The sequence below is a fragment of the Vanellus vanellus genome (assembly GCF_965231255.1).
Source record: "Vanellus vanellus genome assembly, chromosome: 1".
Taxonomy (NCBI): domain Eukaryota; kingdom Metazoa; phylum Chordata; class Aves; order Charadriiformes; family Charadriidae; genus Vanellus; species Vanellus vanellus.
The window spans coordinates 190,147,002-190,173,728 of record NC_138905.1 but is presented as its reverse complement, the minus strand read 5'-3'; the positions used below and the strand labels follow the sequence as shown (position 1 = coordinate 190,173,728).

Genomic DNA, 26,727 nt, shown 5'->3' with positions numbered 1-26,727 from the left:
CTGCCCAAAGTAGGATGGCGACTGGAGGGGACACAGAGGCTTTTTCACTGGTGTGTACCCAGACTAATTTGAAGTCACCTGGGCTCTGGGGCCTTCACTAGGGCCAGGCCAGAGGGATGCCGCAGCCAGAGAGAGCAGCGTGGGCTATGCATGTACCCCTGCACAGGCAGGACCCCTTGCAGAGGCTACTGCCCCTGGTCATGGACAGGGTTGGCCTTCCTGCAGTGCTGGCCGAGCAGTGCCAGGGACAAGCAGGTCCTCACTGAAGCAGCCCCTGCCATGGCACCCACTGTCTAGGTGTCCTGTGGGGTTGCAGGATGCCACGTACTGGAGCTGCTGCTTACGTGGCAATGCCCAGCTTGCTGGTCTTGGGATTCATCTCACCTGTCTGTGAGAATCGTAGGTATACAATCAGTGGAGGCGATTTGGTACATTCAGGTGGTAAGTCATCTAATCCATTTTATGTATCTCTTTTAACCTGAGATGCCCCAGACCTGCTTCTCCCCACTGTCTCAGGAGGCACGGCTGGCTAACTCATAGGGATCTGCTAGAGGAAGATGTGTGCCACCTCGATCCTTGATTAATGTCTCCTAGATCTGCCCCAACCAGATTTTGAAGACAGAAAAGTCCAAGACAAGGAAAACATGGATGTAGGAGCCAAAGCTCTGAAGCAAGCCTGAATTATTTATCATCCTCGTGACCCAGAAGAGCAGGGACTTCAGTCTGTCTTGCTGGGTTGTTTGGATACAGCCCTCCACCTCTTCATTGCCCAGGCCCTCCTCCTCCACGGGGGAGGCAGGAGCATCACGACCTGGTTCAGCAGGGCTCGTCTGCACGCCCAGAAGCTGCTCCCACTTTGACATGAGCACAGCAAGTCTGTCTCATTCCTGCTACCTGTCTGTCCTTCTCATGCCTCTGTGCATGTGTCTCTGGGTCTGCTTTAAAGCAGCTGGACCGAAAAAAGGCCTGTTGTGACTCTGGCAGGCTCCCAGGGAGGCCCCCAGAATCCTGATTACAAACCAGTGCTGGAGCTGAGAGTGCACTAAGGAGATTAAAGGGTGACACCAGCGCTGCCGACAGTCTGCGTTGCCGACTGCCGCTTCCCCCAGCCGAGCGCAGCCCTGGGAGCAAAACACCAGCCCGCAGAGCGTGACCAGAGACAGCCTCTCCAGCAGGGTCCCTGGCAAATGACAAACGCTCCGGCCCTTAAAATCTGCTCAGAATTAGAAGCTGCCTCTGAACAAGCCGCTGCCCGGGCTGTCGGCAGGGAAAGGAGCCTCCTCCATCCATCACTACTGGTTCCTGGAGCTTTTTCTCTCTGACACAAGGCAACCAATGCCTTGTCCCAATGTCCCTCCATCCCCCATGCCGTTATGGCCCCGGGGCAGCAGGACTCTCCTCTGGGCATTGCGTTAGGCTGGCGATTGAAAGGAATACATCCTTATGGTAATGTGGGCACCAGGCAGCCACTATGAAAAGGAAATGATGGCAGTTACTTTATCTAATAACAGCATGAAAATGTAAAGTGTCTTTATTGAGCTGCTGGCTTGCTGGTGAGAGTTAAAGGAGGTGCTCTCTCGGGTATAACATTTGCAGAGAGAAGTGGCATGAGATATTGCCATAAACTCTCCCATTAATAAGCGAGCAGAGGAAGGGAGAGCATACCAAATGCAGCGGTGTGAAGGGACAAAATTAAGAAGGTGGAGACAGCAACCTTTTTCCCTAGGCAGCAAACGATCCCCAAGGAGAAATTAAGAATTCCCCTCTTGACCCAGCGACTAGAAAACTCATGTACCACTAATAATAATGTAGGAAGGATGGCTTTGAAAGGAATAAAAGAAAAACACCTCTTGCCATATTAGTGTCCTTCAATACCAGAGGGAAATGTAAGTTTCTGCCGAAGGCAGATTAGCAGGAAAAGCCCAGCTCAGCAGCTGTGCATTGATGGTGTTCTGCAGGCGGCCATGGGGTGCAGAAATGACTTTTGCCCTGTGACAGATGGGGTAGACGTGGCCTGAGCGTGCAAACGATGGCCACGCGCATCCCCAGTTATTCTGGCAGTGGTGCTGGATGTGCAGCGTTGCAAAGTAGCTCTGAGAGCGACGACCATGAGGGAGAGCTGCCCCGAGGGAGGAGGAAGGCAGGACTGAGGAAATGTCGGGAAGAACCTCAGAATTGTGAATTGGTTCCAGTTCAGCAAATTCCATTTTCTTCCTAGTTTTGTAAGATTATCTGTGGCGTTTATCACTGATACCTTAATTGTCATGTTATTTAACAGCTTTAAGGACTGCTTTTGATAGTTCTTGCCCACTAAAAGCTGTTCTTTTGAGAAAATAAAAACTATTGAGACATTTAAGATCAGTTTCTAAGGCATCCATACAATTCCAGTGCAGCTACTGCTTATATCTTTGCATAGAGTCAAAACGAGTTTTTGATAACATTTGGCAAAATAATTCACCACAAACAAAATACCTTGGTAAAGCCAACAACTTTTGACGGCGCTTTGCTTTTGTAAAAAGCAGATCATTTTTTAAAAGAGGGGAAAAGGTTTGCTGCTGCTTTTGCCTCTCATCACTGCAGACACCAGAGGAGAGGAGAGGAGGGACTACCTCCGTGCATTTTCCAGGGAGGTTTGTGGTTCTCCTCCCTGCCCGCAGGCAGCTCTGGCTCCCGCGTGGCTGTGCTGAAGCGGTGTGAAATCTGCCCTGCAAGCAAAGAGGAGGTGTGGGAACGGGGACACAAAGGAGTGGATGTGTCACTCCTGTAACCAGTGAAACGTGAAGCTGTGAGCCAAATGGGTCCTTTTGCTTCTGTACTCATCAACGGTGAGGAGCAGACCAGGCTAAAGAAGAGATGATGAGGGAGTAGAGAAAATGCATAGAGGAGCTGCAAGAGCGACCTCATCTTGGGAAAGAAAGGTGCTTTGCAAGGGAAACACTATCTGTCTCTTGGGTTCACTGAAGGAGAGTTTAGGCAAAAAACTGTGTCTTCACGTGGAGAAGGTCGGTGGATGACAGAGGCTTCCCCAGCAAGGGAAAGCACAATGACTTTCTGCAGACAGAAGTTTATGCAGGAAAATAGTTCAGACTGGAGATATGATAAAAAATGCTAGCAGTGAAGATAAATAATGTTTGGAAGACCTTACCAGGAAATGCCACTGGTCTCCTTTACAGGAAACTTCAAATCCAGGATTTTTGGAAAGGATGGGCTCCAATCAAAGCACAAAGCAGTCAATATGAAGTGACGCATGCTTTACAAGGGTCGAGTTAGAGGACTACAACTCTCCTCCCAGTTTTATAAATTGCTGTCTCTGCTTCCCTAGGGATGTGCCCTCCAATGCCCCAATACGGCAGTTGTAGGTGCTGAGGGAATACCAGGAGAGATGGACAGCAGGTGGTGGCCCCTGACTATGAGCTGACTCAAAATGCCATCTCCAGCAGTCACTGCTGGGACAAGGTGCTGGGCTGGAGGGACAATTGCCCTAAGCTAGTGGGACACTTCTTATGCTCTTGCTTAAAAGGTCTGCTGGAAAACAGAGAAAAATGTTAACTTGCAGTACAAACACCTTTCCTCAAAACCTGCCACAAGACCCAGGAAAGCAGATGAAGCTCCATACATTAAGTTTTCATCCAAAGGGTACAGAAAACCCCTGACGTCCTAGCCAGGCCAGGGGAAATGCATCCTTAGCGCACCCCACTCCCCCCATGACTGTAAAGGGAGCTGGGCTGACGGACTCAGATGCAGGCACTCACAGGAGAGGTGCCTAGTTGGCATGGTCCCTGCTCCTCCAGCCCCTGGCCAGACAGAAAATGGACTTGAACCTTAGCTAGATGGGGGCAGTGGCCTGTTTAAATAGTCAGCTAGCACCCCTAAAAGGCAGGGCTGAGGGCGTAAAAGGGGTCCTTCCCTGCTCCAAGGTGCCCACGTGGGGCTGTCCCTGCTAGAGGGCAGCTGCAGGTTAGCTCGGCCTGGCTCCTTCCCCAAGGAAATATAAATAGTGGAACCAGAGTACGTCCCATGTCAGCCAGATCTGCCAGAAATCCTATCAGCAGTCAGAAGCGAGGCCACGCGAGCAGGCTGGTAAACTGCCTGAATGGATACTCACCATGTCCTGAGCAGCATCTGCCTCTCCTGTCCTTGGGATAAAGACTAGTGCTGGTGTTGTCTGGGGCGGGTTAGGTTTCCCCGATGGCTGTTGGTAATGGAGGGCAGCCTGGTGCCATCTGCATGGGAACCATCCTGTGGGTGTCAGAAAGATATACAGGTGGGGGTGAGAAGGAACTTGGGTTTGCTATGCCTGTGGTGTCTGACGGGGCAGGAAGGGAGAGACAGCAGCATGTAGGAAGGTGACCCCCAAAAGTGCCCGGTAGGAAAGATAAAGAAATCCGACAGAAACCCAAGCCCTGCAACGTAATGTTGGGTTTGGACTGAGCGATGCATCTCCCAGGTTGCTGTCCTGCCAAGTCACAGGGTGTCCAGAAACCAGCGGGTTTCCCGCAAGTGTTTCCCTTTCACCTCAGCATCTCCGACCGAAAGAAAAGCGGGCAAACCAGAAAGCTAGCGCTGCTGCGGCCAGTTTTTCTGTCTAGCCGATCCTATTACGATGCTAACCTAACGCAGCCGCACCAGCAGCTGAGCTGCCAGAGCATTGTAACCCCCTGGGTACTACGGTGATGCCGCTAGAGCTGCTAATTTGGCAGAATCCGGATCCTAAAGATGATTTAGCCTATGGCCTTTTGCCACATCCTGCTTGCATGTTGCAGAATCAACTGTCTTGGAAATAATGGCTACAGTTGTCAGAAATTTGCAACCAGCAGTTAAATGGGATTTTTCCCAGTGCTCCTTGCACATGGACTTGTTCCTCCTCCCTCTGGCTGCATCCATACATCTAAATAAAGCCACTGAAGACCCGGTCCATGGTTTGAGGCCAGGCAGGGCAGCAGACCTTGCATTCCCAAGCCTTGATAAGAGCACCGCGAACTCAAATTAACGGGGTTACGCTGGTTGAGAGCCCCCGCGTGCAAAAGCAGAAGAAAGACCTGGATTCACATCCCCCCACCAGACCACGCTGCTGAGCTTGTGCTTGCAAGCCAAGCTGCGCGCGTGGCCGGCTGCTGTGGCTCGGCAGATGTAGGGTCCCCTGGCAAGCCGGTACGAAGTTCTCTGTTGAAATGCAGCGAAGCGGGTGCTGCGTGCGGGTCTCGGGACACAAAGAATATGGGCAATAAAAAATTTCGCCAAAGCATTGCCACGCACGTGAACACACGCTCTGGGCGGGAGTTACCTTCAGATGCACTGGGTGCTTGTTTTCATCCTTTTTCACAAATATTGCTGGTGGGCAGCTGCTCCTCAGAAGGTTGCATGTAGAAAGCAAGACAGGCGCAGCTGCAGACGGGGATTTGGGCACCAGGGAGGTCCCTTGCCCACCCTTTGAAGGTGGTCTTTTTCTTTGCAAGAGCGACAACCCTGTTTTTTATACCAGCTCAGCGGCCAGGATGAATATTTAGGTGATGTCTCCCTGCAGCTGTGGCATCAGGGACACTTCTCCTGCCCCCCCCCAGAAAGGCAGCTGGGTCTCAGGGGGGGTTGGACCATGGCATTGCCAGAGCCCCAAGGCTGACTGGACGGCAGGGGTCTCTGCTGCCCACCGAGGGGGTCCTGCCCCCTAAGCTACATGTTCAGTTGAGTCAATCAGTCAAACAGAAAAAAAACCAGTGACTTTACATGGTGATAATCAATGTAAATAACAAGCATCTTTTGCTCATTTAAGGCTTTGACGGCAGAATACTTGCGCTGGTAACTTGCAGGCTGAAATTTGCTGGCATAAAGTGTTTGTGTAGCTACCAACTACAAATCGGTGAGAAATAAATAATAAATAGCTGGATGCTCTCAGTTACTTGGGGAATGGAGAAAAAGATACGTTTAAGCAAATCAATTCACTCACTTGTCCTCAAGTCTGTCTGAAAATATTCTCCAAGTGTCTCTCAGCGCTGCAAAAATTATCTCCTGTTCTCATTTACAAGCAAATGTTAAGAACTGAGATATACATATTCCTCCTGTCTTTAATGGGGTTTTTTGGGTGGGGATTGTATCGTCAGCTGTCCCAGCATTCACAACATCCCACTTATTTATCTACTCAGGTCTTTTTTATGTTTTTTATTTTTACTTTTTTTTTTTTAACCTTTTTTTTTTTTTTTTTTTTTATGCACAGCTCTCTGCAGTCTGGCAGAGCCGGTATTGCGGTATTGATTTAAGAAGAGGCAGTTGTGACAATCCAGTCCCAGGCTGAAGCCCACGCTCTACGGGGGCACAAGCCTCACGCCCAGCTCTGGGCTCAGGTTTAAAAAAAAAGCAAAAAAAAAAAAAAAGAAAGAAAAGCTACTTTTATCTGCTCTGCTTTGAAGGGAAAAAGGATTACCAAGGCTAAATAAGCCATCTGAGTGCTTAGCTAGCAAGCCTAAATAGCACCCTGATAGGAAGTCCTGGCAGAGAGCTAATTAAATTAACCCTCTTTGATTTATTAACAAGCAGAGCAACATATCACACAGGATTGTCCCATGAAATGAATGTGCTTTCTGATTCCCTCGGCTGCTTTGGCGCAGTCACCTCCCGGAAAACCCGGTTATGGGGACTCAAGTTTAATGAGACTCAATGGCTCGAGAAGGATCCCTGCCCACCAAGAGAGATACGCGCTGGTAATAATACGCAAAAGCATGTTATTTTCCTTGCACTTCCCTAATTCCTTTTTAATGCCTAGGACGATCTAATGGCTAATTAGTAATTTCCTGCCCACCGATATGCAGATGAATGACAAGCAAGAGCCTTCTGCATGTTTAATTATTCTGTTGATTTAGAAGCCACTTTTCCCTCAGTGCATGTTGCTCTGTGTGTGTGCTCTCATGCATCATGTATTTCATTATTTTTAGAAGCATGCTCTGTGCCTTTTTATGCTCTCATAGTTCCAGCAGCCAGTAATTACTGTGTTTTGTGTCCAGTCGACCTGATCCACCGGCTAATGTAAATCCGGAAAACCCCTCTGACTTTAAATGGAGTTATTCCAAGTTACACCACAGACCTGACCTCCCCTATTTTTAGCGGTGGGGGGAAATGTTACTTGCGTGCTGGGACCCTTGTGAAGTAGCAGAATAAATACAAAATTCAGAAAACTTTGGAGCGGTGAAAATCCAAATCAAAGCCCGCACAGACGTGAATCTATTTATATAGCGAGCTTTACTTCTGCTTAACCCCTGAGAGGAACTGTAACTCTCTTTGCATATTTGATTTTTCTCCCTCAGTAAAACATAGTCTACTTAACCTATTTTTGCTACTTTCTAACAGTTTCACTGGTGGGTTTCTTCCCCACGCCTTACATTTAGCTTTGGTATCCGAGCGCTCTCTTGTTAAATTAAGGCAATTAATAAATGGAGACGTTAAGCAATCAATTTTGCCTGCATATCTCCACAGCCTTACGTATGACTGGCTGTAATCACAAGATAAATGCAACGTGCTGATGTATGGTAATGTTCAATAATACATTCTCCACCAGGCTCAATTCATCAGGGAGTTTCTGGAGGGGAGGCATCCGTTATTGGCTGCCTCCGGACCTCAAGGATAACATTTCTGTCCTTTCCATTGGCCGCCCCGCTGCTGCAAGCCTCTTCCCGTCTTATTTTGATGATGAATATGAAGGCATGCTAAGCCGTGCCGGAGCGCAGCTCTCGCCGACTGCTCTCCGCTCCCTCCCCGGGCTCAAGGACTCAGGAGCTCCTTCGCTGCTTCCCCTGCCCACCGCCAGCAGCAGCAGCAGCAGCAGCAGCAGCGGCGGCAGCGGCGGCGACGGCAGCAGCAGCGGCAGCGGCGGCAGCAAACGCCAAAAGTTGTGATGCTTTTCTTCACCCAGTGCTTTGGGGCTGTGTTAGATCTTATTCACCTGCGGTTTCAGCACTACAAGGCAAAGAGGGTTTTCTCAGCTGCCGGGCAACTTGTCTGCGTCGTCAACCCAACGCACAGCCTAAAGGTGAGTTAAAAATATATTTTCTCTTCTGACATCTTCTCGACTTTCCCCCACCGCCACCGGTGTTTCTCTGCAGGGAATGAAATGATGCTCTGGCAGCGAGGGGAGAGTGCTGTTAACACATTGCAGCCCTGGCAGAGAGGATGTTTGCATTGTCTGCCTGCACGGTTCCCTTCGGAGCGAAGGAGAAGCAACCCGCTGCTCCAAACGATCGTGGGAAGTCGCTGCTCCCCCCTCCCCAAAGTTTCCTCGTCCCTTTCACCCATGTCATGAGCACGCGTGTTGCAAAGCGCCTGGGGAAAAAAAAATTAGTGGAAAAGTTAGTTGGACGAATTATTGTCCCTTTTTGGTGGAAGGACTCTGGGTGGTCTCCCAGGCACAGCCGGCTGCTGCCCAGAGGTGGGGAGCAGGGAGAGGGGGGACATCAGCACAGGGGTCTCCGGCTGCTGGTCTTGTTTGCTTTTTTTGGGGAAAAAGGCTGTTTCTGTCTCCTGAGGGGAGTCTGAAGGCATTGCTCTGGCGCTGGAAGTGTCCTTAAGCCGTTTGCAAGGTGAATCTATTTTAGGCGGGAGAATACATTTGCCTTAATGCAAAACTATTTATAGTCCGCATAAAGCATTTCTCTTACTTGCGCAGTTCTGGATTTTCACTGACAAAGTGTCAACAGCTCCGTCTATGCCATAGCCCTGATGTTTGTACGAAGAGAAGGAGCAGCAGGGGGAGAGAGCCACTGGGAGGCTTTAATTACTTTGTCACGGTAGTGAATGGCCAACTTTAACAAAGTGACTCCTGCTTTGTGGAAAGTCCTTGCGGACCTGACTTACGATGCCGCTCCACTAGCCCGACACAAGCTCAGAAATAAAATAAATTCAGGAAAACTTATATCTGGCTCTGCTGGGGTCCTTGCAAGGGACTCGGAGGGGCTGCAGGGAGCATCTTTCCCCAGCCGCAGGGTCCTGGGAGGTCTGCTGAAGGGGTAAATCCCTCTTCAGAGCAGCATCTCCCCCCCCTCAAAAAAAAAAAAACAAACCAGTTATATTTCCAGTATCAGGCAGGGAGAGGTTGTTTCTAGCAGGGCTCCAGCTCCGGGAGGATTTCCCCGCAAAGCTGTGCTCAGCCCTGGGAGCGTTGCCGGCTGGGGCAGGCGCTCCCAGGGGATGGACTGCTCGGGTGCAAGGTCGGCTCTCCCGACATCGCGCTTCTCCGCTGATACAAGCTGTTTAAAAAACACACAGCTGTGTCATTCTGTGAAAAGGTCTGGCCATCCAAATGGATAAAAGAAATAGCTGCGTTCCTAAGTGCATGGGGAGATTTTGTAAATGAATGCTTCTGTGCTCGACCCCTTTTATGTGACTGTCTCCTGCTACTTTCATCTATAATTTTAATTATTAAAAAAAAAAAAATTAGCAGAAAAAAGGTTATTGAAGGTCACAATACAATTTCAGTGCTAGTGGCACTGTCTGATGAGGTCCCATAAGCGCACAGAGGAGTGTCCACTGACTGCTCCACTGCTATCTAGGACTAGACCTGAATTTATCAGTTCAGATCCTCTCGAGTTACAGATTTGCTGTTGTAGGAGCTGCAGCGTTTTAACTTGAATGTACCAAAAAAAGTTGATGCTTCTTTTCCTTTCTGTTAAACATATAGAGCATTTTCATGTATTAAAATCTCGCCAAGCTCTTCACTGCTCAGACAATAAACCTGAGAGAGATGAGTAATCTCGGTACTGTCTTGGCAGCTCTTGAAAGTAGGCACTGGGTGCAAAACGGTCTTGGAAACAAATGGGAACCTCTAGGAAAAGGTCTGACATGTCAGTGAAGCCCCAGTGAGAATCATCTTGACCTCAGTGGGAATTGCTCCCATGGTAGGGATTACAGTGAGAAGTGTTATCCCACATGCACCTGTTGTGACACTGGGCAGATGGGACAAGCTGACAAGAAACCTTTCTGCCCTGAAAAAAGCCTTCTGACTGAAGTGAAATACACCGAAGGTGCTCCCGAGTTACCCAGCTCACATCCAGCCGGGTAAATATGGCAGGCTTTAGCACTGATCCACTCTCAAGGTGTTCAGTTTGGTTTCCCACCAGCTCTGTAAGGAATGCACCAACACTTTGTGCCAGGACCCAGAAGAGATGAGTGGGTCGGACCCCTTTGTGCCCAGCAGGGCTCTACTGGTGCCCATCCTCCAGCACCAGTGAGCAGTAGGAGCCCGTGCACCAACGCCAACTGTCTCCAAGCGAGACACATCGCCCTACTGGCTCTTGCCTGGTGATGGACGGGTGGTCAACTGCATCTGGCAAGGCACATTGTCCAAAAACTGGTGTCAAAGACAAGTCAGATGAACCTGCTTCTCAGGGTGCACGTTTTCCCCCCAGGGATGCACAAGGAGGTTGTGGTTGCTGCCTCCAGCAATCTGGCACAGACACTTCTCAAGCTGGGACAGAGAAATCCCCCCCAGTCTGTCCCATATGCCAAACAACATCTGAGGTACCATTAAAAATGAAAGGGCGAAACGTAGTCCTCCACGGTGGTTTACAGTATTATGACTACTTTGATATTTCATAGTCTATTATTTCTGTCTGGGTCATTTCAACTGTAACATTTTGTTGACAGCCCCCAAATCTATCTTAACAATTGACAAGTGGAGTGAAAACTGTATTAAGGTTCGCGGTCGATGAATACAAGCCTGTTGGAAACAAGGGCTAGGACCAATGTAATTTCTCTCCCTTCCCTTCAAGGCTTAAATGTTACTCGAAAATTGTAAGCTCTTTGCAAAGGGATTATTTCATTCCGTATCTCCACAGCACCTGAGCGAGGGGGGTCCTGGCTGACTGGTGCAAATGATAAATGACAGACTTCACATTCTGGTGTGATTATGCACATTGACATCCCTCACATAGGTCAGGTCCTCAATCAGTGCCAACACGCATAACTCCATTAAAGTCAAATTGCAGCAGGACCTCTATTCTCGCTCCTTCTACCCAGGGGAGTGCTCAGGGATGGTGGTGGGACCCAGCCCACCCCAAGGAACCATGGCTGGTGATCATGTATGTGTGTCAGAGATTTGGCATCGCATAAAGCACTTAGTGAGCGGCAGAGGGCAGGGGAGCCCAGGTACCCTCCAGGGAAAAGTTTTAACCAGCTTCTGCTGTCACAGACCCATAGCTAGACCAAGGTGGGCCTCCAGCAAAGTTATGTCAGCACGCTGTCACCGCAATCACAGTCCGGACTTCTGACCATGACCAGAGTTCATCACTTACCTCTTCCTTTAGGGGAGGTCTGGAGATTGGCAGAGAAGCACACGCTTAGAAAGAAACCCGTGCCTTTCTTCCCACTGAAAGGCTCATTAACTGGGAAAGCTGATGAGTGATTCAGTGTATCTTAAAGGAGAAGACGGTAAGAGTGTCAGCACAGACACCTCTATTGATCTGCTGCTATTTTCCCTGGGCACAACAGGCTGTGACACAGGCATCTCTAAACAAGCAAAGACAATTTTGCAATTGTCCCCCTCCGTGTCGTCGGTTTGGCAGGGTTATGAATAGGGTGGGGGGGTTGTTTTGGAGCCTCTTTGTCCTTCTTGCCGCTTTCTGCTCTTTATACTCCCACAAGCTTTCCCCAGCATGGCAGCAGCACCTTACGATGCAGCGCTACACTGGGATCAAAATTCACTTGCCAAGCAGAGAAAACCACATATTTACCACACTTCTATAGGTCACCTTCACTCTCGATCATATTATATGCATTACCTTGTAACCTGTCTTCCTTCAAGCATACAGTCACCCTGACGTCTCCCTTTGGAGAGGCACATCCAGGCAATGGAGCTCCCCAGAAAAGTGGCTGTTCCCTCCAAGGCCATATTAATTAGAGGAGCACTGCTTATTCTGCTGGCTGCAGGCCCCAGCGGGCAGGGAAAGTTTTAAGGTGCTCCCTGTGCGTGGAAGGAACGCGCAGGGCTTGCTGATCCCGGTGGAGATGAAGCTCAGTGAATTCCTCTGCATTTTCCCCCTGTTAATAGCAATTCTCCCCAGCACTGCTAATTGCACGCTGGGGAGAAGGCGAAGGTGGGCAGCTGCGTCCTCGCTCCTTAGCTGGCGTCGGTCCCTTCCCCAAAAACCAGCCGTACGCAGCAGGGGACTGCAGGGCAATCACAGCTCAGCCAGGCGCCGATGCTTCGCCAGGCGCTGCGTACAGCCAGGTGAAGCAGATCCTCTTCCTTCAAGGAGTTACTGGCTTTTTACATGCCACTTTAACTCTTTGAAGAGTGTGAAAAATGTTCTTGTAAAGAGTAAAAAAAGTGTGTTTACAATGTTCTTGTAAAAACCACTTTTCTCCAGTTCTGTAGGACTTAAAGGAACTCACTGAATTATGAAAAGAAACGTATTTAAAGGAGGGTGTAAATAGTTCAACCTTTATTGGAAAAGGGTCGTAGTGTGGTTTATGGGGCCAAGCTGTCTTTTAGCTATTTTTTAAAGCAAGGAGCAAATCTGCTCTGAGTTAGGGAAGGGATTTGAGTCCTGTTATAACAGTTTGGCTCTGCGTGCAGCGGCCAGCCAAATAGCATTGTAATCCACTTTATCCCCAGCAGGATTAAAGTGCTACGGTGCATTCTACCCCCGTGAGATTTATTTCTTTATTTGGTGCAAGGGAGGAGAGGGACTCTGAAACCTGCTGCTAACAACCCCCAGATATCCTCCGCCTCCGTCTCGGCCCAGACACCCTCAAATCTCCCATGCAGGGCTGTGCTTTGGGGAGCCCAAGTGGTGTTTGGCCCCAATGTCCAGCAGGATCGTGAGAAGGGGGCTACAAAACCCCCCACTGCCTGCAAACCCGGGCTCCTGCCAAGGCGCCTGGGTCCCATCCCAGCCGCGGGACAGGGCTGTGTGACCACCGGGCTCTGCAGCCTTTCAAATCCTTTTATAGGGATGCGGGCGGCAGCAAGCAGTGCTGCTTTGCTGCCCCCTCCTTCAGCCCTACCTCTGCTTGAAGTTTTCAGTGGGCAAAACTGGAAACCAAGCTGACCGCGAGCACCCTGGGAGCCTTCGTCTGTGCATCCACAACCGGTGGCAGACGCGACCGTAATGATGCTCGGTGGAGGGGAGGCAGAGTACACTCCAGCAGCTCTCCCCGAGGGGGGTCTCCACCCGCCACTGCTGCTGTCTGGCCCCAGGAGCTCTCTTCTCCCATAACCCATAACCTTGAGCCCACAGACCCACACACCGGCACAACCCACGGCACCATGGCATGGGCGAGCAGGGTGGCATGGGCTTTGCTCCAAGCGTGCTGCAAAGCAGGGCAGCTCCGAGCTTCAGTGAGGTCTCCCAGAATAACAATTACATCGTCTCCTCGGCAGAGGGAGAGGGAGGAGAAGAGCTGCTGTCTCAGAAGTTTCTGAGATAATGTGCTCTGGCTTCCTTCTCCCCCTCCTCCTGCCCCAAAACCACTGCGGAAAATTAAATTACTGCTGTTAACTGGCACTGCCTGTCATGTTACAACTCCAGAGGTGGGATAGTGTGGGTAAGCATCAAGTCCTTTCCTACCCACGTTTGATTTTGAGGGTGAATTTTAATAATAAACCCAACCTGGTCACAGGACATTTCAAGTCAGATGTTACCAATGGGAGACAGTGCCATTATTATATTAGAGAAATGCGTCTCCCCTCAACAGGCTGTTTGACAGCAGGGTGAGGAGTAGCCATCAGACACCACCACAATATCACTTTGTAATCCTCCCACTCTGATACGGCTCAGGATATCAAGAATTTCTCAGTGCAGCCCTCTGGGTTAGCCAAAAATGGCCCAGATATACCTCCCTCAGGAGAAATGCTTTTCCAAAGCAGTTGCTGTGGCTAACACATGGGGTGTGGAGGAAAGAGGGATGTTTTAGTATTAGCCTTGACTACATGAAATGAGTGGTGAGGTCTCAGTCTGCTTCTCAGCAGATGTAAGTCACCCCCAGACATTCCCACAACTGGCATTAATTAGCACACCTTGCTGATTGTCCCAGTAGAGAAGCCAAGCACTGAATAGGGTTCTGCAAGGCTCAGGTGTTAAAAAGTCCCAGGGCAGGTTCCCAAGCATCGTGAATTTTGCCTCCAAGTCAGAATTTACAGAGTATGCAGAGAGTATAAATTCTTGTTTAATCATTAAGATGCTGTCCCAGTATCAAAGACCTCCCAGCACACTTAGCTGGGGAGCACTTAGAAACTTCCTTTTTTCCTCAGAGACAATCGGAGGTTCTTAAGTAATAAAAAAAAAATCGAGTTTAAAGGAAGCACAGCAGATCCTGAGAGCTCCAGTAAAGCGAGGGAAAGGAGCTGTGGTGGCTGCGCTCTGTCTCCCTGGGGCTTCCGTGCTTTCTACACCCTAGAAAGACCATAATCCTTGTTCTGCCTGGCTCAGACATGAGACTTTGGGTCCCCCCTGGCACCCTCAAAGCCTTCCCATCACAACAGGCAATCAATGTCTCTCAGCTTGGTGCAGAAGAGCGAAAAACTGTGAATCTTGCAATAATTTCACAGGGTGGTGGGAAGGAGGACAATCTTTACCCAGGAACTGAGCGAGGCAGTGGGGAGCGTGGGAGGACACAGCCATGCTCTTATGGCTGCATGAGGCTGGAGTGATGAGGGCTGCTGCCCGCCTGGCATGGTGGGAGCAATGACCATGGGAACGATGACCATGAAGTGCTGCCCTCAGCACCTCTCAGTGGTATTGGCACCGGCACACATGGCACAGCATGGCGCAGCATGGTGCAGAGCCGTGAATCCTCCTTGAAGCTGCTGGAGGTGGGTGCCAGGAAGCACACGAGCCACCAAAAAGGAGATAATTCCTTTGGAGAGCTGAATGAGATTTAGGTAATGTGCTGGTCCTGCTTTTGGTGTGATTTTTACAACAGGGATGAGCAGAGCTGGGTCACCACATTCAGCTGATCTGGGTCTAGCTTCTGATAGAGCCTGGAGACACTGGGCATGAACTCTCTACTCTGAAAATGGCTGAAAATGGCAGCAACTTCCCAGCCCACCTCTGTATGCATGTGCTGTATTTGGAAATGAAAAGCACGGATGTTGAGACATTTAACGCCTTATCAGGCTGCGATATTTTTCTTTCTTTCCATAGCTCGTCTCTTTTCATTAAGTACCTTTTCTTCTGTGCTATTGTTCCTCCTCATCATGCCCATTCCACACTAAACCAAAGTCTTAAAGCAGAAGATTCTCCTCACCTGTCATTCAATAACCTAATTTTGGCCTTTTTTCACTCCCGCTGAAAGGAAAGCATCGCTAATTTCACTTGCAACTTTGGATCTCTTATTTTCGTCTAAGCTCCTTTAGAAAAAATCACAATCATTCAATCCTCAGCTTGTTCGGTGCCACCAATTTACCTATTGACAGATGAAGTTCCACTTTAAAATGATTGTCAGCAAGATGAGGAGAGCTACAAAAAGCAGCAAAACGTTGCTGTCACCATTTGATGGTGCAGCTGGTGAGGAAGTCAAGTGCCTTACGTGACTGCAAATCCTTATTGCCATCGGGCATCAGATCAGGGTTTGAGCAGGTCCGGCTGGAGGTGCTACATCCGCCTGCTGTCCACCCAGCACAGTGAGCCCTGATCACGATCCATTCACCAGCGCTGGCAAAAGAGAATATCTTCCCTCTGCTTCAGCGTGGCAGTGCAAATCCACTTTCAGTGGGGATTTAAACCGGTGGTCTGGTGTGTACACTGCTGGAGTAGGCACACGTCCCCTCTGCTTCCGTGCTGCAGGAGCAAGCAGCTGGGCAGAGCAGTGGCCTCAGCTGGTTTTCCCAACCTCCCACGAAGCTCTTACCCCCAGGGATTATTGAGGGCTGTGCTGAATGGCAAAATTTCAGCCATGCGTGGACATTTCCTGAGAATTACTCTGGGTGACCTGATGCTAACCGTCACCTGAAATACTCCTGCTCAGCTCTCCAGCAGCGTTCTCCTCCAAAGAAGGAAGAGCGTCCTGGCACTGCTGATGAATTGCCTGACACATACGCAGTGTACAATTTGAAGCACTTTTATTTATTTAGAGGCATTTCTGAGCACCTTATATAACATTAATGGATTTATCTTTAGCTGTCCCCTTTAGTCTCAGCAACAACATGAAAGCATCGCTGGAGGAAAATGGCAGAGACCTCCAAGTACTTTGTGTATTTATTTTGTTGTACTTTTTTTAAAAGGTGGAAATGTTTGAAACAACTTTGGAAAGGAATTAATCAGTTACTTCCATACCAGATGTAGTGCTTTCGGTTCTAGTCTTTTCTTTTAGAGAAATTTTGTTCTGAGCTGATCCAAACTGAAATCCCTTTTCCTTCCAGAATGGCCTCCTCAGTAAAAAATAAATCATCTGCACAGCTTTAGTGCTGTTACCGGTATTTTACGCATGGAAATATTAAGCTACAGAGTGGTTGGCATATTGCCCATCAACCCCTGGGAAATGTGTGGTGGGGAAGAGACACGGGTCTTTGTGAATACCTTAAGCACAAGATCACACGCTCTCTCACATCAAGTGCCAGCTGAAATGGAAAGAGAAACAGAGAAATGGAGCATAAATGAGACAGAAAAAAGATGAAATCAGTAACATTCCCTTGTGCAGAAAACAAACACTATAGATGAGCAAGGAGGTGGCTGCTATGGAGCAGAAAACCACATCAGCAGAGGATGAAAATGTTCTTCCACTCTTAGGGACTGCCATGTGGAAAATAAGCAAAGTAATAAGTGTGAAAATGGAGTAAATAACCACCACACAAGGATTACGTTGGGCAGCTGGGGTAAGGGGATGGTTAAGGTCACCTTCAGGCTTTGCGGAAACGAGAGGTTGGAATGGAGATGGCAGGATGGCGGCACATGCGGTGTCAGAGGGTGTAGCTTGGCAAGCCCTCTCCCACCAACACGTGTGCATTCAACTGCATATCATGGTAGTGCCTCAAACTCGGCAAGGCCACTCTGGGGTTCACTGTCAAGCATGTGCACAGATTCAAAAATATGTCTGCTTTGCAGGATCAGACCCTTTGTATTTATTCTAAATATTATCAAAATTGATTCAGCAAAAGATGATATGAAAAACCTGCTGGAGTCCAGCAAACTTATCCATCTCTTTGGAAGAGTGCAGGGTGGATTGATGACATCTTCTTTAATAGGGAAGTGAGCCTGGATGTCTCGCTGCTGCATTGCAATATCTGCTCAGATGAGGATACTTGGTTGCCCGCAGGGATGCGTTATCTCTGCTGGTTGGATCCCCATGGTATGAAAATGCACCTTACAGACCAGTGGGGCCAGGCTTTGCCTGTGGGGCAGCACTGCGAGGGCCCTACTCATACTTCCTGAGAGCTGAGGACATCTCTGAGATGCAACAGCTTTTGCAGTCTAGGATCGGTGAGACAAATTGTCCTCAAAGGAATAGTGTCTTTCTGGCCACTGACAATCAAGGAAGCCAGAAGACTAGCTTGGGATGGGTACAGCATTTTTATCTAGCTGAAGTTAGATGAAATGTACCCCACCCATATCCAACCGTCCTCTGACTTATGCAAAAGAAAACCCAATCAGGATAACTGTTTCCTTAAGATGAATCCAGAAAGTTTGGGCACAGTAACACCAAGTATTATATTCACTACTATTTTACACAGGTTCAGGTAAGACAATCTTCTTGTCACTCCCCAAAAGCAAATTTTGAGGGAGATTTCAGATCCAGAAAAAAAGGTCTGGGAACATAACTGCAGGGTGAGAGCTTTCAATTTATTTCTACTAGAAGGAACTTCCCATCAAGAGAAAAGTAGGGAATAACTTTTTGGACTAATTGAGAACAGAGACCTTCAGGCAACACAAGTGATTAGACCATGGATGCTGCCACCATTGCCAGGCAAGACAGAGGGACAAAGATAAATGTAGGGTCATGTATCAGGGACAGAATAACCCCATGCAGTGGGGTGCAGTCTGGAGGCTGAGCGGATAGCACGAAGCTTTGCAAAAAAGGCCTTGGGGGTTCTGGTGGACAACCTGAAAGTGAGCCAGCAATGTGCCCCTGTGGCAAAGGGCAACCTCATCCTGGGCTTTGTGAGCAGGAGTGTAGCTGGCTGGTTCAGGTGAATCATTATTACCCTCTGCTCGGCACTTGCAAGACCACATCCAGAGGATCGAGTCCTGTTTGGGGCTCCCCACCCCAAAAAAGGCATTGACACAGAGGAGCAAGCCCAGTGAGGGGCACCAAGCTGGTCAGGAGACAGAAGCAGAGAGGCAGAAGAGGAGAGGCAGAAGGCTGTGCTTGCTCAGCCTGCAGAAGAGAAGGGAATTGCTTCCTACAATTAACGAATGGGACTATATAGAGAAAACAGAGCCAGACTCTTCCCAGAGATGCGCACCAGAAAAATAACAAGGACCAGCCATAAGCTGAAACAAGGGATATTTTGACTAGATATGAGGCAAAAAGTCCTTCTCATGGGAGTCATGAGGCACTAGCACAGGCTGCCTAGAGACGCTCTGCCACCTGCATCCCTGGAGATTTTGAAAACTTGATGGGACCCTAAGCAACCTGACCTGCCTTTGCAGTTGACTGTCCTTTGAGCAGGGGCTGGACAACACAATGCTCAGAGATTCTTTCTCCCTTGAATTGTTCTGACCGTGCAATCCTACATAAAAACAGAGCTTGGTGTGCAAGGAGGGGTGGCAGCAGTATAAGGGTCTCAAGAGCAATCATTGAATGTTTGCATCAACAATGACCAAGCCAAAGTCATATCTGAAAGATGTATCTGAAAAGAGTGAAGAAGGCAGACAGACACTCTCAGGAATCCAAGGATCAGCACAGGAGACGGACACCAGTGAAAAAGCATGGAGCTATACCAGTTACACGAATATCTGGTAATTTAAACTCATCAGAAATGCAAATCCTTATGGTAGTCCAAAGCCCATGGACATTGCCAGCTAATGAAATCAGTCTGGGTTGGAAAGGAAGTCACTGTGGCAGATGAGGGATGGCCAAAGCGAGCAAGACATACTTCAAAATATGCTTTGGGATAAGCACCCTCATTGATAATTACAAGCAACACAAAATAAACTCTGAAGGGCAAAGGACAGATTGTTCAGCATCTATTGGAAAAGACTTTGCACCACGGCACAAAGGTAAACATATTCCTAAAGAGCGCTGAGTGGAGCAAACAACGTGGAGCAAGTCACGTGGAGCAAATAATCCACTCTGACAAATCTGCCTTTCGTTCTCCTTATGGGGTGGCTGCCAGCAGAACAAACTTTCCCTGGGTTTATTCAATTAACGGCTTCATGATTGCTTTCCCCCTAAGGCAGGATCCCTAATGCTTCAGACCCGCTTTTTGGCGTGTGAGCTGTGTTAATTAGCTGTGCAAAGAGGTACAAAGCAGAGAGGCTACTTAGGTAGTGTTGTTTCTGTTCCCTGCCTGGGCTCTGGGTCTGATTCCAGGCTCGATGCAGTTTGTTTCTGTTTATCTTCAAGCAGTGAAAACCAGAGGTGCTACACAGATTTGGGTGACTTAGGATGAGATAGCATCACTAGAGGTGAGGAAATGCTGATTTACCCAGCCTTTTTAGGCCAACTCATGGTTTGCAGTATGGAAGTCTGCAGGTGACCTGTATTTTTGGGAAGCACCTTAAAATATTACCATCCCATGTGACTTTGTTGGTCCCCTAAAAGCTGTCATTGCCCTCACGCAGGGGCAGCAGAGGGGGAGATAACGCTTGGTCCTCATGCCACATCCCATTTCACTGGCCTTGGTGGGTTTATTAAAAGAGTTTGCATTAGTATGTCAGACTGAAGAGGCAGCTGAAACACAGGCACATGTTCCCCTTTGTTGCCTTGGCTGTGGGAATGTGACTCCCAGCAGTGGCCATGCAGGTACCGGGATCAGGAATGTCGTAGGCCACCGTAGCAAGCTTCACCAGAAGATATCTGACGGGAGCCTGAGGCATCGGTCCTTGAAAAATGTTATGTTGGTGTTTAAGCTTTGTTGGCTTGGGGGTAATGTTCGCGTTTCATTTTCTCTCCTCGTATTCCTACAAAATGGATGCAACGTGGTCAAGAGGCATGTCTGGCTCATTTAGTTTCCTCTCCGCCATTGTTCTGGCAAATGTTTTGTGGGGACCTCTTTACCACTGTTGAGTCAAGCAGTCTCCCATATAAATATTTGCCTCAAGACATGTACACAGGTTCAGACATCTCATAACCTGTGCTTTTGGGAGTGGGTGCAAAGACATGATTTCCACAGCCACATGCCAACCTCAGCAGAACACAAACTCAAAGAAGGCAGCAATGCAGCAGGAGCATGTTCCTTACAAATAACGGTGTGTTTACAGGCTATGCCCAGCTCAAGGTTTTAAAGTGTGGAGAAAAAAAGACACAAATGCTTGCAGTAATTCATCATCGCTTCATCTGGTTTCCCCCTTACAGCCAAATTGGAATCTTTCGTCCAATTACAATTCCTGCCTGGAATCTCAAGGGTCTAAATCATATGGGAAATAATACAGCTTTAAAAATAAAGCCAAACTTTTGCTGGGTTTCTTCTGCCACAGAAAATATTTCACAAAAGAGACTAAAAACTGTTAAGGTCATGCAAGGTTGCACAAATATAACCACTGGTTTGTAAATAACTGATTATAAAGACTGAATTTTCTTTCAGGCTGTTGGTAAAAGATGAAGGCACTATCAGAAAACAGATCTGAAGCCAGCTTAATCTCCAGGAGCTTCACAAGGCAACTGGAGATAATTTAGTGCTGCAGCTAAATACGAGCTTACTGGTGAGGTATCTCTTAATAATTTTTAAGCTTTTAATGATTTTTTAATAATAAGCCAGTGATTAGAAAACAACATCCCAGTTCACAGATAAATCCAGGCTGCGTCTGGGTATTTTGCCTATTCGCTGCTTTAACTAAAGCAACTTTAATTTGCCAGAGGCCAATCAACAGCCTATAGAAAGAGAACTCAGTCTGATGAAGCAGATGTTAGGGAAGGAAAGACCTTTTCTTTACTCACTCATAGGGAAAATTAATTGATGCCGAAAGCAGCCTTTTAGCATTTTCTGTAACAGTAACTTTTGCCTCTTGACTTTTACAACACAGAAGAAACTTTCAGATCAAGTAGCTTCTGAGTTGTTTTTCATGAAAAAGGGCCTTGATGCTCTCCACAGGCAATCACGCGGCGGGTTGCAGCCAGATGTAGTCCTGGCTGACCCATAATTACAGCTCAGGCACTCAGTAAGACCTGTGCCACCTGGTGTCTGCAAATAGCTGAGCGTTGAAAGACGAGCGAGAATCTAGTCTAGCCCTCTGCAGTTGAGAAGTCCAGCAGCCTATGCCCAGTTTTGGGGATGATTTGTTTCTGTGTTGGTGAACAATCTTACCTCTTGGTGGGTATCACCGGACTTTCCCAGCAAGCATCTGTCCCTGGGTTCATGGGGAAAATTAGGCTGAGCTCCCTGGAGAGCTTTCAGTGATGACTGACCCAATGTTCTGAGCCCAGGCTACAGCTAACAGTGACCGAGAGTTTGCTGTGCTTACCTCTGTACCCAAAACAGCTTTTCTCCTCCAGGTACAAACAAAACCTTGAGATCACCGGCAGGCTGCCTGTCTCCTGCCCCGCTTGCCCCAGAAGCTGGGGTGCGAGAAAGGATGGAGCGGGGACGCGGCAGAGGCTGGATACGAGCCAGTCTGAGCCGAGCAGCTAAATAGCTGCGTTAGGCGGGTGCTGTGCCCGAACTAATAATCCCTGCAGGAGACAGGATCTGTTCACTGCGGCGTCCTGCCGAGGTGTCGGGACTTATCTGCCTCCAAACCTGACGGGCGCATCCCCGGGCTGCAGTGGTCCATCAGCTAGCGGGGATGGTCTGCAGGCATCTACGTCTCTGGTTTCTCTGTCTGTAAATGAGGTGGGGGACAATGTTCTCTGAACGCCAGTTCGGTGGTTTTGGATGGAGGCCAAAATAGTCAAGTCTCCTGCTGTAGCTTAAGCTGCTGTATGTGTGTGAGGGACCCATCTGCAAAACCCGCCCTGTTGCCATACTGTGAATACGCCAATCCTTTTGGGGTCAATGGCACTGGAGGGATATGCTCTTCCAATCTCACAGTCGGGCTGTAAATATCTAAGATGCAAAATGAGGATGCTGAAGCTTAATTGTAGCCACCTAAGTTTATAATTTTTTTACCGTAATCCCTTAATGATGATTACACTGTAAGTAGAAAATATAAAGCATTCCAGGAGCATTAAGTAATACTTAGAGGTCTCATTAATCCACAGTTAATATGCAGCCACCACTGAGAGGGAATGAAGCAATCATGCCGCTCCAGCATTACGCAGCACGCCGTCCCCGCCTGCCTTCAGGAGGGAAGTGGAGGATGTCCCCTCCATGTGGGACCGTGGGAGGAGGCAGAGGTGGAGAGAAAACGATGGTCTGAGGTAGACACCACAAGGCATGTGCAACCTCCCTCGTCACTGGGGTTCTGAGGCAGATCTGCCCCAACCTCTTGACTTTTTCCCTAACAAAGGCAGCAAAGTTGGCGCCTTTTACTTTCAGCTTCCCACCAAAGCAAAATTCAGCCACCTAGGTCAAGGTTGAAGGTAGTGTTTTGTAAGGTGTGTGTCAGTGCAGCAACCTCTGTGCTTTTCCCTAGCAAAGGCAAAGTCCTTGGGAGGTCAACTGCAATTTATCTAGGCTTCGCCACACCAATAACCCAATTAAAAAAAAAAATGGGGGGGGGGGGGGGGGAAGGAGAATTCACCTGCCTTATCTTCACTGATAAGCAGGAATGCTCTCCACCACTTTGAGCTTTATTGGTGGTTCCCCGTGCATAACAGTGATCAGACTGTGCCTCTTTCTGTCCTGAACATGGTGAGTTCCCAGTGCTGCAGTAGAGACAGAAATCACAGTGTCTGCAGTACAGCCAGCTGGTCTCTGGGCTTTAATGTCAGGGGAGGGGTGGGGGTTTAATTCTTGTAGAAAGTGTCCTAATGTCACATGGCAAATAAAAGAACTTGTCTGCTGAGTGACCTTCAGGAGGTTCTTAGCTGGCAGAAAATTCAAGGGGTACTTTGTAGCACCTTTAGACAGGGTAAAACAAGAATGGAGGGGCATATCAGGCAACAGTAGATGTACATGTACTATGTGGTCAAAGGCAAGGTCTTCCTTTGTCCTGTCAGGGAACTTCATTTTCCAGATACCTGTCACCATAGGAAATGAGTACTGAGGCTGTCACAGTCCCAAATGATTTTTTTCATGTATTATCTTCACTTCCAGTGTGTGAGATAAGGCTGAGGCTGCTCATGTGCTGACTAGTCTATGGGACTCACTGAATTGCATCTCGGATGCAACAGTGTCACAGCCAAATCCCCAAAAAGGTGCAAATCCCATCAACCCTGGGCAGCTGCTTTAGTTTCAAAGAAAAGAGAGGAGCAAGAGCAGGAAGCTTGTCTTTCTGGTGGGCTTGCCGCTCAAACCCAGTCCCAAAGATGAAGAAGGGGAGAAATGCATGTGTTCAAGGCTGTAAATACTTCTCCGAACAAGAGCGGCAGGGGTGCAGTGACCCCCGAGGTCCCAAACCTGCAGCTGTGCCCTGCAGCTCATGCGTAGGTGCTACCCTGGTGGGAAGGAACCTGTGGTGTACGCACAGCATTGGCAGCTGCCCCAAACTTCATAGAATCACAGAATGGTCAGGGTTGGAAGGGACCTCTGGGGATCATCTATTCCAACCCCCCCTGCGGGAGCAGGGTCAGCTACAGCAGGTTGCACAGGATGGCATCCAGGTGGGTTTTGAATGTCTCCAGTGTGGGCCACCTTCCTTCATGTCCAGGAAACAGGGGGTGTGGACAGGTCATCCTCCAAATATAACAGCTTGGTGCAAATCAGCCCCCTCCTTCCTGCTCTGTGCTGCCCTCGTCGCTAATGTGGACATATCCTCTGTGCCTCCTCCAGCCCAGAAGCTATGCCTGGGGAAGCAATAAATGCCATACCATAATGTGATGCTCCTGATTTTCCAGAATTTTTATCTAAGTATAATCCACTGATGTGATTTAATTACCATAAAACAGCTGCCTTATAGCATCCAAAACACATCTATTTGCCTTAATTTTACAGTATGGTAATTAACTACCAACGACTTATTTAAAACATATTTACAGAGGGAAATGTCAGAGCTACATCACATTTTCATGCCCAGTAAATGCACATGCAATAACCAATTTGGTATTTAATTAGCTTGCTTATGAGCTCACCTCTGAGAAAAATTATTTCGGAGAATGTGTTAACTATGATGCTTAAGCAGGTTCTCAGAGAGAGCACGCACCAGCTGCAGGTCAGCAACAATCTTTTGCTTTATTATGTCGGGGAGTTTTGCTGTTCATACAGGCTTAATGTAGTTATGGCCTTCACATCATTTTAAAGTTCAACTATTAACCACACAGAAAATCAATATGCAATAGAACAACATTAATTAAGTGAACCATAAATCAACCCTTCTGTAGACACAGCAGGTAACAAAGACTTTCATAAAATTCCTGGCCTGTTATGACCAAAGGAGAGGAGACTGTTGCCATGAACAACACATTTCTGTGCATCAGATCTGGGTTAAGTGATATGTACACATGAACAAATATTAACTGGGAAGGGTATTTACATCTGTGAGGACCTACTAACACTGTGGTCCTTCAAGGGTTCCTTCTGCTGTAGCTTCCTGGACAAGATGGGAATCGCAAAAGTTAAATGGCCCCTCTGTTTCTGCATCGTGCTCAGGGGTATAGTCCTCGTGGGAAGTGCAGTGCTGGTCCCTCACACAAGAGTCATACCACCATCCCCTGGGACTGCTGATCTGCCTCTTAGCCACCAACCCCAGGAACAACAGTGCATCACGTTTGTGTCTTCTTTGGCCTAAATGAAGCACAAGTTGCAAGGCTGAGGATCTTCCACTGCTCGTCATTGACTTTGTGTACTCACAGCATGTTCATCCATCACTGAGGACAAGCATCTGGATGGAGCCTGTGAAGCTGGCAGAAGGGGCAGGCAAAAGGAGGGATTCTGTTTTGAAACTCCACTGACATAACACAGGGTGAAGCTTTGATGAGGGTAAAGTGAAATTTTCTTGCCTCCCAGGAATAATTTCACATCCTTTAAAGCCTGAAGAGGCTCTTATGGTAACATAACCAGGCCAGCTGCCTAAATCCAAAGCCAAGATCCTTTCTCAGGAGCTTAAGTCCATAACTTGAGCTCCCTGATGTCTTTTAGAAAGACCTCTAGTTCGGACACAATGACTTTCATTGATAGAGATCACATGTCTATGAGCAAAATATGATATTTTTAGAAATGGCACTGTCAGCAGAAAAAACAGCTATATTTGATTACTGATTTTCCCTGAAAGAAAGGCTTTGGGGAATCTGGGAAGGGGATGTTCAGTGTTTTCATTTTCCTGAATGTTCACAAAATAGCAGCAACTTGAGATCCCACACAAAAGCCTGAAAATTAAGTATCCCCTCCCTCCTGCTTGGGATAACTTTGATATCCCCACAGAAATACTGCATATGTTGTAAAAACCAAAGAAACCTTTGCTAGGGGGCAGGGGGAAACGCAATGGAATAACCCCAGAAAAATCAATTACAGCTGACTGACAATAGAAGTTTGTATCATCTTGGAGAGTCTCTGCTTCCTTGGGATACTTTTGCGATAGCTTTACATTCCCTCAGCACTCACCACATCAGCCTGTTCCCTCCACCGTGGCTTTCCCCTGTGCTCCTCTCTCTCCCAGCTCCCGCAGGTGCAGTTGCAGCTCATCTCAGCTGCTGGATCAGCACTTCTTGCCCTCTGAGGCTTCGTGAAAGTCACCCCAGCTTGAAAAACCACCGACTGGTGGTTCAGCAGCCTGTAAAAGCCAGCGACGTCTGCACACGCCGCTTACCCCCCGCAGCAGAGTCCCAGCTCTCTCCACTGCTTTCCCCCAGTAGCTGCAGCATCCTCCCCCTGCCTCATTTTGCCAGGTTGCTCCTTTACTTTTCCCCCAGTCACATCCTGACCCATCCAGCTGGTTTCCCCATCCAGGAGTGGTCAGAGAGCACTCTCCCTGCAAAGTATCTGCTCCTGCGGGCTCCTGAAGCAGCCCTGGTCATCCCTCATCAGGGAGATCAGGCCTTCTGCTCCCTCAGCCTTGGGGGTACCAGCCTAGTAGTGTTATGATGCCTCAATGCCCCACTTCTAATTAAATATTGAGACTCCTGTTTCAGGGGACTGGGTCTTCTTGTACTTTTTTTTTTTCCCTGTGGTAGAGAGGCCATGGCTCATTGGCCTGGAAAATATCGTGCTTGTCTTTGGCACATAGCCAGGTTTTCATAAAATGTTCCTCAAGTAGAAACTCCCAGTGTGCTTATAAATACTGTTACCTGTGTTGTAGAGGTGGAAAAAACAAGGTCTTTCTGAGGTTAAAGCAAGGTCTGCGACGCAGAAAGGAGAAAGCCCCAGTCTCCTCTCTTTTCATTAAGGAGGCGTTCGTTCTGAGGAACAAGAGATGAAACCTCTTCTGAAGTCAGGGAAAGTCTCAGGGGCTCGGCACTTACAGGTTCACACCTCCTATCAGCAGAAAGAAGGGGCTTTTTTTGAAGTTGATCAAAATACATTAGATTTTGAAGTCCAGAAAGGCATGAATTACTCTGCTTTCAGAGATAATCAGTTTAGGCACCTGCCACGTACAACAAACAGAAATACAGTGC

General features: G+C 48.3%; 1 protein-coding gene across 1 annotated transcript in view; it reads left to right on the top strand.

Annotated features, from left to right (window-relative positions):
• Positions 1–7,882: 7,882 nt before the first annotated feature.
• SIAH3 (siah E3 ubiquitin protein ligase family member 3) overlaps positions 7,883–26,727 on the top strand; it is a gene marked incomplete at both ends in the record, with an annotated part of 49,256 nt that continues 30,411 nt past the window's right edge. Inside the window, one exon of the mRNA XM_082498586.1 lies at positions 7,883–8,017. Coding sequence (XP_082354712.1) covers positions 7,883–8,017 — 135 coding nt within the window. The remainder of the gene's footprint in view (positions 8,018–26,727) is intronic.